We start from the raw sequence: 11,613 nt of genomic DNA on the forward strand, positions 1-11,613 counted from the left end.
TATTTTGGATCTTTCAGGGCTGTTGACAGCTGTACCTTTAACAGAAAAGCCAGACCTGTGAGTTGTGGGTGATTTTGGTCACCTCTGCTTCCAACTTGATAGCAGTAAACTGTCCTACATCCACCATCCCACATGAGGCAACTGAGAAAATATTCCTGAAGCAGTTTATATACAGCTTATAGGAGCTTGGATGGACACAAAGGACCCTGCTCCCCAAATGTCAGGGATTTATTTTCTAATCCCTGAATATTTCTTCTGACCACAGAGATGCAAACAAGGGATGCAGTTGTGTTATTCTACCTACCTTCTTTGCTGAGGCCCCTCTATCTATGACTAGAGTGACTTCCAAGGAATTAAAAAGGCTTTGGGGACCAGAAATATGGCTCGGTGCATAAAAGTACTTGCTACTTAAGCCCAGCAACCTGAGTTTAATCTCTAGTACCCATATAAAGGCAAAAGGAAGGAATCAACTCCACAAAGTTTTCAGTTGACTTCCACATGTACACTGTGACACGTGTGCATCAATACACATCATACACACATTAATAGAAAAATAAATTTTTAATTTAAATTAAATGATAAAAGGATTTTTGTCTCCATTTTCCCCCATTACTTTTTGGAAGTCAGAACCTGAAAATAAGCATCCAAAAGCAGCTGTATGTATGGAAGAAAGTCTGATCTTTATGAACAAAGCTATAGTTATATAAGAAAACATATGTCCTGCTACTATGCTCTTCTGTAGAGTGACTGCAGATGCTGCATTATGTATTTCAAAAGAAAATCTTGAATATTTTCAACAGAAATCAGTGGTTGAAGATCTGAATGTGTTTACCCTAATTAGAACATTATACAATCCAAGCATTTATCCAAAACATCATGTGGGACCCCCAAAATATGTGCAATATTTATGTGTCACTTAAAAATACAAATAAAGGCAAGGGAGGGGGACAGTCAGTAGGTAAGTCAGGCTCCAGTGAATGAACTCACTCCAAAGAGCATTTGGGGACACAAGTCTAACTCTATAGGCCTGTATATATGAAATTGGGCAGGGTGTAGTAAAGGTGAAGATGGGACAGGAGATCTAAATTCAATCAAAATATATAGTATGAGGTTGAAAAAAATCAACTTATAAAGTTAAATAAAAATTACAAATAAACATTAACAAAAAAGGAAAAACCATTTACCATTTATGCCCAGGAGATGGGTCCAGCTCAGAAAAGTCATGAGAAGTCCTATGTTTGCATTTCAGGCAGATCCCCAGCAGAGAAGTGCCTTCCACAGTGGAAAGTGACACCGAAAGGGAAGCACAGTTGGAAAAACCCACAAAAAAATAAGAAAGAAATTGCATTTCCAGGATGTGATGATATATCTTCATTGGCAGCTTGAATGAATTTGGAATTACCTAGGTGACACACTACAGTTCATGTCTGTGATGTGGCTCAGGAAGGTTTAACTGAGTAAGGAAGGCCTACTCTGAAAGTGGGTGGTACCATCGAAAGCTTGGGATTCTGAGCTGAAAGGGGGGTAAAGGAGAATAACCAGCATTCATCTCTCTCTTCTTCCTGACTCTAGACACAATGTGATCAGCTGCTTCACACTTCTGCCACTACAGCAATAGCAGCTTTTGTAGTCACACATTCCCTGCCATGCTGGGCTGTACCCTCATATAAGGCACGGTAAGGCCTTCTTCCTTACATAGCTTTTGATAGGTATTTTGTCAAAGCAATGAGGAAGGAAACTAATACAGAAAATTCATACCTAGGATTACAGCTGTGCTGTGATAAATGTGATAATGTCATTTGTAGGCCTTTGGAACTGGTTTTCAGAAAAGCGTAGAGTTCTGCATTAGAGGAACCCTGGTTTAGACTTGTAAGCAGAGCTTAAAGGACTCTGATGGAAACAGACAATACCATAATACTGAGATGGACATGGATAGACTGGAGGTCTGAATCACTCAAGTTTGAGAGGGAAAAAAGACCCTATTAGAAGCTGAAGTGGAAGCCCATCCATGCTGTGTTCTGGCAAAGAACCTAATGGCATTTTATCTATGTCCTGAATATGTGAGTGTAGTTGAATTTAACAGTAATGGACTAAGATTACAAAAGAAAATTTCAAGAGAGGATGAAATCCTGTCTATAACATCACATCTGTACTGATAAACAGATTAGTCCAATAAACACAAGCATCAAGACCTACACTAGAAGATTATCAAAGGTACCCTAGGGACAAGACATGATCCATCAAATGCTCTTATTGGAGAAAATGCAAACTTATTTAAAAGGAGAGAGCCTGATTGAGAAGCTGATAAAAGGATTCTCCAACTTAAGTTAATGCATAGATGAATCTGGATGACACAGTATAAGTGAAACAAGCCAATGACAAGATTATAAATACTGTGTTACAGTATTCTCCTAAGGCATCGAAACAAGTCAAAATTAGGAGAAAACAAGAAGAAAAGTGGGTACCAAGGTCTAGGGTTAGAGTATAGTAATATTATTTAGTAGGTCTAGTCTAAGTTTGGTAAATGTAAAGGTTCTGGAGATGGTAGTTGTGAAAGCTGAACAAGAATATAAATGCTCATAACAGAATGAAACTGTGTTTAATATGATTAACAGTGAATTTAACAATAATGCGCACATTAATAAATTCTGTCACAATCTCTCAATGTAGAAAGACTTCACAGAGCTGCATGTTTGCAATGCAAATAACTGCTACACCATCATTTGAGTTCCCAGCATCTTTCACCTACATGAACCTAAAAGGCACATTGGGAAGTATTTCTCTAAATCCAGCCTAGAAAGTGATATGCCAGATACAAGGACATTTTCCATGATATGGCAGCAATATGAATAGGAGACAGAATGCTATGAGAATATTTTTAATGAAGAATTGTAGGAGAGAGAGAAGCAGAGTGAAAAATTCATATGAACATATTTCTAGTTAAGTCAATGGGGCTTTCTGTCAATTTTTTCATTAGATTTAAAGTAATAAAGAGCCAATTGTATTTGAAAATAAACTATGGGCCACTATATGGAATCAACCAGGTATTAGAGAGCTACTCAAAAGTGTTAGGGAGAACATCTCATTAATGAAAGGGGAGTTTTGAGAATGTTGACATGGAGATATCAAAATGTAAAAGTTTTGTTTATCCTAAAAATCAGTCTGATTCCTTTCAGGCATATACAGTGCAGGGAGCCATGGAAGGACAAAACCAGAGTTTCCCCACTGCTTTTGTCTTGTTGGGATTCTCAGATCATCCATGGCTGGAGATCCCCCTCTTTGGAGTGGTCCTGGTCTCCTACATCTTCACCCTGATGGGAAACAGCTCCATCATTCTTCTCTCCCTAGTAGAGCCCAGACTCCAGACACCCATGTACTTCTTCCTAGACAACCTCTCTGTATTGGACCTCTGTCTTACCTGCACCACTGTCCCACAGTTGTTGGTTAACCTCTTAAACCCAGAGAAGACAATTGCTGCTTGGGGCTGCATCATACAAGTCTATATTTTCAGCTGGATTGGCTGCACAGAATGTGCTCTGCTGGCAGTGATGGCCTTTGATCGCTATGTGGCCATCTGCTGTCCCCTCCAGTATGTTCTTATCATGCGCCTTTGGTCATGTGTGTGGCTGACAGCTGCATGCTGGGCCAGTGGCCTGGCCAATTCTCTGCTCCAAGCTACACTCATCCTTCAATTGCCTCTCTGTGGGAAAAACACACTGGACCACTTCTTCTGTGAGATGCCTGCTCTAAGCAAGCTGGCATGTGGTGACACCACTGTTAGTGACCTGTCCCTGGCCATGGGAGGTATTGTTTTTTCAATAGTGCCTCCTCTGGTTGTGCTCATCTCCTACATCTTCATTACTAGGGCTGTTCTGAAGTTACCTTCAGCTGAGGGAAGGCACAAGGCATTCAATACATGCAGCTCCCATTTGCTGGTCGTTACCCTGTTCTATGGTCCATGCATCTACATGTACCTCCAGCCTCCAGCCAACAGCACTCAGGCCAAGTTCCTCTCTTTATTCTACTGTGTCATCACCCCACTGCTAAATCCACTCATCTATACACTGAGAAACAAGGACGTGAAAGCAGCGTGGAGGAGGGGCCTACCAACCCAGGGTAGAGGAAAATCTTTGAAAGCCAGATGATCTCTTCCTGTCTCCTAGAACAGCTTCGTTCCCAAACCATCCAGTGCTGGTGGTCTGATTTTTCTAAGAAGATCTGTACTGAGGGCAGAGTTCCCACCTCTCAAAGTTGATCACTCTGATGAATGGAGAGTATAATTTACTAGAAAACTCTACCTTCTAAAGTCTCAAATAAGGCCACTGCATTTTATTTTTTAACTGTTTGAAATTTACTTTATGTGTGATGACTTTTGCCTTCATATATTAAGTCTGGGAGATTCTGTCTTGAATGCAATCAGAAAGACCTGAAAAATTAACAAGTTTACAAATGTTAACAAAAATTATATGCTAACATAAACATTTTAATGAAATAAAGAGAAAAATACCTGTATTTTTAAATATTTAGATTTTATTAAAAAATACTTTTTTATGTGTATGTGATATATATATATATATATGTGTGTGTGTGTGTGTATACATTATACATATATACATTATACATATATACATTATGCATATATAAAGGCAAAACAGTATACATACATGTATACATACTTGGGAGGCGTGGGGGGTACACAATGTGGGTGCAGTGCCCATAGAGACCAGAAACAGGCATCAGATCCCTTGTAACTGGAATTACGAATGGTTGCTATCTGTCATGTGCTGTGGAGAATGGAACCTAGGTCCTCTGCAAGAGCAGTAATTTCTCTTAATAACTAAGCCATCTCTCCAGCCCCATAAACCAACTACTCCAGTGTTTTACTGACTTTTCCCCAGATGTCTAATAAAGCTGGTATGTGATCACACTCCTGCTAGTGACCTGTCTACTCTGCACAGAGAGAAAGGGCCCAAGGTCACCTGTATCTATGCAAAACTAAAGAACATCATCTGAAAAGCTCTTCTCATAACTCCTCTGTTTAACAGTCACCTTCCAAAAATTCATATTGGCAATATTTGGAATAGATCTCAATGTGATTCTTTTATTTTGTACATTTATTTATGTGTGTATGTGGGTGTTTGGGGACAGGGAGGAGGAAGCACATGCCACAATACACATATGGAGGTCAGAGGACAACTTTCAGGAGTCAGTTCTTCTACCATGTGAACCCCAGGGATTGAACTCGGGTCACCAGCCTTGACAACAAGTACCTTTACCTACTGAGTCATCTAGCTGGCCCTTCCTTGGGAAATTGAGCAACAGCAAAGAGAGAAGCACTCTACAGAGAAGACTAACAAGAACAGAAGTTGGCCCAAGGCAGAAAATGTTAAACCTCGTGAGCCCTGTTTTAGGAAGGAGACACCAGAGAGTAAAACCAATGGGTTGTCATAGCATTAATGAGAATGGCTATGAACACACTTCTAAGTACAGATCACCACTTAACATTGTACTAATCACAGTGACAAACTTGAAAATCATGTGACTGGATAAATAGATACAAGTAAAAATCCCTACATCACCTAAAAAATGCTTTTTTTCTACCCTAGAAAAACACCCTGAAAAAGGAAATTGATTATGTTCTGCAAGGACTCATATGCCGGAAGTGATTACATGATGGATCTTGTTACCATGTGTGAGCATCTTACTCAGCTATCTGTAACCATCTTCATGGAGAGCATGCTTCCATTGTGAAGTGATGCTCAGAGAATCCTCTTCCTCAGATGATGAAGCTCTGCCTTCAATTCTTAGATGCACTCTTGCGGTTGCTGTTCTACTAAAATAGCCCCACTGCCTTTTTTAACCTCTCCTTCTTTATGGTCTAAGTAAAAAAAAAAAATCTATGTCTATAGGGCACTTTCCTTGAGTATGTTGAAATGGCTAAACTGACTCCATTTTGTTTTAGCTGACTTTTGCTTTACCCTGAGTTTCTGCCTAACCACCCCCAGACCCTCAATCCTACCCCATCTAAAGCTAACTGCAGTCAGCCAGCCAGAACTGGTCCTGTGAAGACTGCACCTGCAGATGCAATTCTAAGAAACCTGTTTACCCTAACTTAAACCTTTCATTAACTGAAAACTCATTAACTGACCTGCCCTAGTTTAGTATAACTATGGAGATGGTGATATGATGTAACTATGGTTATTGACTTTGACCCTGGTATGATGTAATTGTAGTTTTAAGTTTTATAAGCCCTGCTTTGCTTCTCCTCGGGGTCAAGAATTCTTTTGAGCATTAGCCCCCTCTCTACTGCCAGCTATTAAAGGACTCATAATTAGACCATCACTATTTGGTGTTTCTCTGTGCTTTGTGTTCTGTATTACAATGTAAATAGAAAAACATTATAAATGGCAGTGAGGGAATTTTTTATTTTGTCACAATTCAGTCAATGAGTGGTTTTTCTGGAATTCACCTTGGATTGACTTCCCTAGATAACAATTTGATTTTGCTATGACTTCCTGCTATGGGTTGAAAATTTACACACACATACACACACACACACACATTTTGTATGCTGTAATCTCCCTTTTAATGGCATTTTTAGGTGGGGTCTTAAGGAATTAATTAAGTCCTGACAGTGAATTCCCCATGATTGAATTAAGACCCCTGAAGAAAGAAAAATAAGATGAGCTCTCTCTCTCTCTCTCTCTCTCTCTCTCTCTCTCTCTCTCTCTTTCTCTCTCTCCTACTATGTGAAGGCATGTAACAAGTTTTCTACAAACCTGGAAGAAGGCCCTCAGCAGACCTGACCCTGCAGGATCCTGAGCCCAGACTGGTACTTATCAGTAATAGAGGAAGAGGAGTCCTAAAAATAAACCACCCCTCCCAGGACAACAAGTTGGACTTCTCAGTCTCTAGAACTAGGAGGAATGAATACCTGTTTAAACTAGCATGTGTGTAGTATTTGTAATGGCGGCTGAGAGGAATAAGACACTCCTCACAGAAAAGCCGCTTTCCCTCACTGTTGGAGCAGCAGTCTATCTTGAAATGTGGAACATATTTTTACAGGACCTTTGTCCACAAAAGCAGTCCCACCCCAGAGTAGGAAAGGTATGCTGCTCTCTTTGGGGATAAAAGGAAGTCTTAAAGCTGATGCATATTATCTCATAATGAACCATTTGCACACTGAGCATTATATCAGGAGACACTATGAGCCATAAGAAATAAATGAGAAGATGGGACACCAATGTGCTGGTTTAGCCAGGGCTCAGTGACTAACATATACCAAAGTGTTATGCAATGGTCTAAAATTTAACATGTGTATATGCTTATATTCAAAAAGCATTATTAGCTCATTTGGGTTTGTGAAATTTTCATAGAAATCTCTAGACTATGAAAAATGATAGCCTCACTGGGGCTAGAGAGACTGCTCAGTGTTTAATAGCACTTGCTGCTCTTCTAAAGGACCAGTGTTCGGTTCCCAGCACCCCACAGCAGGCAGCTCACAACCACCTATACTACAACTCCACGGAATCAAACACCCTCTTCTTGCCTCTTCAGGCTCCTGCACTCACATGGCATTTGCTCATACAGACATACACACAAATACCATAAATAAAGTGAATAAAAATAAATCTTAATTCAAAATAGATAAATCTATTTGGTTGTGTTTGTTTGTTATTTGTTTGTTTGTTTGTTTGAGACTCGATCTCCCTGTAGCCCCAACTGGCCTGAAATTCCCTATGTAGAGCAGACTGGCCCTATCGCACAGAGATCTGTGATGTTTCCACCTTCTGCATGCTGGGACTAAAGGTATACTCCACCACGCCTGGCAAATAAATAAATCTTTTAAAAATCATAGCTTCACATTCTCCATATATTCCTTGTATGATGCCAAAATAAAAGTAGCTCACTCATTAAATAGTATTCCCAAGGCATTGATAGTGAGTGATTTTTGCTCATTTCTATCACTTCCTCACTCATCCTGTAATTTTGAAATCCACACTCCACCCCCAATAAAGCAAATAACTCCCCTCCAAAATGCAAAGATCTAACATAGGGTCTTGAAAGAAATACTCTAGAATTTTCTGCTCAGTGTACTAAAACAAATACATACAAGCACCCTTGGGCTCCAACACCGTGGGTGGGAGTAGAAAAGGTGTCCTTATAGAAATGCCTCTTAGCTTCAGAAAACAGTGTCCCCTTAGCATTTGCAATGCTTTAAACTCAAAGGGCATTCCGTAGAGTTGAGGAAAGGCACTCCAGAAGGCAGTCTTCTCTCACAGACAGTGACTGAAGTGGTATGAGGAGCTGAGCTTTTGAAGCACATTTGAATTTTCTGATTTAGAAAAGAAGTAGCTAGAATATTAACAATAAAAAATCATAGAAGCATACACAGAGTTGAAAGGTAAAGAGTAAATGTGGCATGCCACAGATATTGTAGCAAATTTATTCCATGAGACTTTCATCCCCTGTACAGACACTAGAAAAGGATTTTAAGTTCATTAGAGCTAGGTATTGAAAGTTTGTTCTTGGCAATGTAAATAAACAGCAATATTTAGAATCAATATTTAAACAAAGTAAATGATAAACTATGAAGAAAAAATTTTCAAAGAATAAAACCCTAGCCATTTCTTTTCTAACCTCATGATTTTATGGAAATAAATGATCAGAGCAGGAAGCAACAAGATAGTAGTTTTTTGCATGTTTGTCATTTGTTGTTGCTGTGACTGTTAGACAGGTAAAAGAGCTGGGGGAAAGGATGCTTACTTACTCCTCAGTTGGCTTCAAATTTTTGAGAAGGACAGTTGAAACCAGTAAGTATGGTCTGCCATTTTCCATGCCATTCTTATATTTTGCCTTATGTATAATTACAGCCTCTGATATTTATGTGTTAGAAAGTGATGTTATGATTTTTGCATACAATGTGGAACAAGATCAAGTCAACCCATTCATTACCCCAAACATTGCACACTTCATGATGCAAACATCTGAGGTGACCCTCCTAACTACGTTGTATGCAACAATCCACTTTGTTCACCATGACAAGTAACAGAAATCAATATTTAGAAGAGATGCATGCACACTCATCTTCATCACTAGAGTATTCAAAAGAGCAGCACATGGACGCAAACATTCATCAAGGGATGGATGTGTAAAAAACATTAAAAATTAGGCTTTTCTTTCACACCCTGTGAAACTTTTGGTTTATGACAAGAAATTCTAACCAGAAAAGATTGTGAAGTCCAACCCCGACCAATTGGGGAAAAGATACCCTGTTCTTGTGTTAAGGATAAAAACCTACCAAACTTCTAGGTCAAATGTGCTTGCTCTATCTGACTGACCATGCAACAGAGACACTTTTGCAAAAGTAAATCTGCCTTGCCTAATTACTTTTGTTTGGTCTACATGGTTGTTGTGAGGTATTGGTGGGATCCTTGGACCTCAAATCTTATTTGTAACAAATGGAGTAAGAAAACATGCTAAATATACAAAATGGAAAAATACTCCCACAAAATGGAATTAGATCATTTGAAGCATCATGGCTGGAATTGGGAAACACAAGGCAAAGCAAAACAAGCTAAATATAAAAAGCAAATGCTGCATACACTCACTTGCTTAGAATGCAAGACAGTAGGCTCATCAATGCTGAGAGTTATCACTGGAAGCCTCAGTTTAGAGAGAATGAAGAGATAAGTTTTAAATTCTTGTTGACTTTCTTATTTCTCATATGCAACATCTTTAATCATCTTTATACCCCCTTGCCCATCAGCATCCTCCCATAACCCACCGACTGGATTTCATGCATTCTGTCATTTATGATAAGGTCTATCGAGTCAAGTTGGTATCCCCTGACTTCTTTCAGTGCACATTAATCCACTGGAATCTAGTCCGCCTATCTAGAGTCACTCCCTTAAAGAAGATCAGATATGAAGACATAATTTTTTAAAGTAGTCAAGCCTGAGTTAAATTGTAGAGTTAATCTTGATTAGTTTAAGATCCACTGCATACCATGAGTTTCTGTTACTACATTCTATCAAACTTGGGAGGCATAGGTTTGGTATACTAAATTTTAGGGAACCTTCAGACTAAGCTCATGATCAAACCCAGTTCTCATCTTCAAGCCAAAGAGGCTCATCAGACTTATTTTTCAGTTGAAAGTCTTCCTAATTAAATAAGCATTATTGCAATGTCTCTCTGTAGGTGGGCATGGTAGTACATACCTGTAATACAGGCACTTAAAATGCTGAGGCAGGAAGAAGGTTCAAGGTCATCTTCAGCTACATACTAAGAATCTGTCTCAAAAAAAAGGAAATAAAAAATAAAATGCAGTCCTCTAACATCTTTCTCAAGTACAGATTCTAATCCTAAAAAGGTATCTTCAAGGAGTTGGGAAGCAGAGGACAGTAAGCTAAGCTGATAGAGGTGGATGGATGGGTGGGATGGTGGCATCCTGAGGCTCTGGCAGTGTGTCTCCTATAGTAAATGAGAAGATTCTGCCTTCATAATTTCTTCCCTAAGTCATCTTTGTTCTTTTAGTACTCATTTCCATAAATGACATCTTTTTACAAAGTACCTTTGACTTGTGGGGATTTGGTACCAAAGGGAAGTGGCTCAGAGTTAAACTCAGTATAGAGAAGGAACACTCTCTATTATGAAGTGTCAGAAGGGAGATGGTCAAAGGGGAGTCAGGTAGGAATCTGGTCATTGGTCCTGGGCCTGTTGTGCCTGTTAAAAAAGTCAAGAAGTGAAAGCTAAAGCAAACTTTCAATAAATTTTCTCAAATACGGCCTCTGATATAAATTTATAAAATAGCTATCATCCAATTCTGCCTCTTTTTAGTTTGAATAAAACTACAACATAAAACGTAATGTTAATGTATATTAACATTAGATTAGAACTTAGTAAACTAAGATAGGAGGCTCATCGTGAGTTTAGGGCCAGCCTGGGCTACACATTGAGACCTTGCCTTAAATAATTTTTAAAATTTAAAAATAAAAGAGGATGTTGAACATTTTATGTATTCTTGTTAGCCACTTGGATGTCTTTCTTTGAAAATTGCATATTCTGGTCATTTTTATAACAAGTCATTTGATTATAATGAATTTATTTTTGCTGTTCATTTTGAGTTCCTTGTATATTCATCATAATAATCCCATGTCAGTTTCAAATGTTTTCTTCAGATGTTCTTCAACTGTCCATTCGCTCCACTCATCAGTCCCTTTGGTAAGAGGGATCCTTTTCTTCTTTGGTGTAATCCCATTCCTCTGCTTTTCTTTCATTGCCCTTCAATTTATGTTCTCTTTTTGGTCATTCTCATTTATTTCATTCTTTTTAGGTTTTGCAGTCAGTATTCAACATATGAGATAATGAGTTTCATCAGGACATTTCATTTTTATACCTGTATCTACTGTACTTTGATCGTATTAACCAATCATTGTCCTCTGATGCCCCTCTTGCCCTGCCTTTTGCTCCCCTTCCTCAACTCATATTAATTTTACATCTTTGTCCAAAATATCCAAGGTCATAGTGCTTCTCCTAGGTTTTCTTCTTCTATTTTTATGCTTATTGTCTTAAAGTTGTGTTTAATCCATCTTCAGTTCATTTTCATGGGTA

The 11,613-nt window shown here is 38.7% G+C and overlaps 1 protein-coding gene across 1 annotated transcript; it reads left to right on the top strand.

Moving 5' to 3' along the window:
* The first annotated feature begins 3,116 nt into the window (after positions 1-3,116).
* LOC103740887 (olfactory receptor 2G3-like) lies at positions 3,117-4,145 on the top strand. The gene has a single exon (XM_008841597.2). The coding sequence runs from the start codon at positions 3,117-3,119 to the stop codon at positions 4,143-4,145; it is 1,029 nt and encodes a 342-aa protein (XP_008839819.2).
* Positions 4,146-11,613: the final 7,468 nt, after the last annotated feature.

The sequence above is a fragment of the Nannospalax galili genome, unplaced genomic scaffold (assembly GCF_000622305.1).
Source record: "Nannospalax galili isolate Female #2095 unplaced genomic scaffold, S.galili_v1.0 scaffold730, whole genome shotgun sequence".
Lineage (NCBI taxonomy): Eukaryota > Metazoa > Chordata > Mammalia > Rodentia > Spalacidae > Nannospalax > Nannospalax galili.

What these genes read in the sequence shown, in the direction of transcription:
- LOC103740887 (XM_008841597.2), top strand. Translation starts at nt 3,117, where the DNA reads ATGGAGATATCAAAATGTAAAAGTTTTGTTTATCCTAAAAATCAGTCT.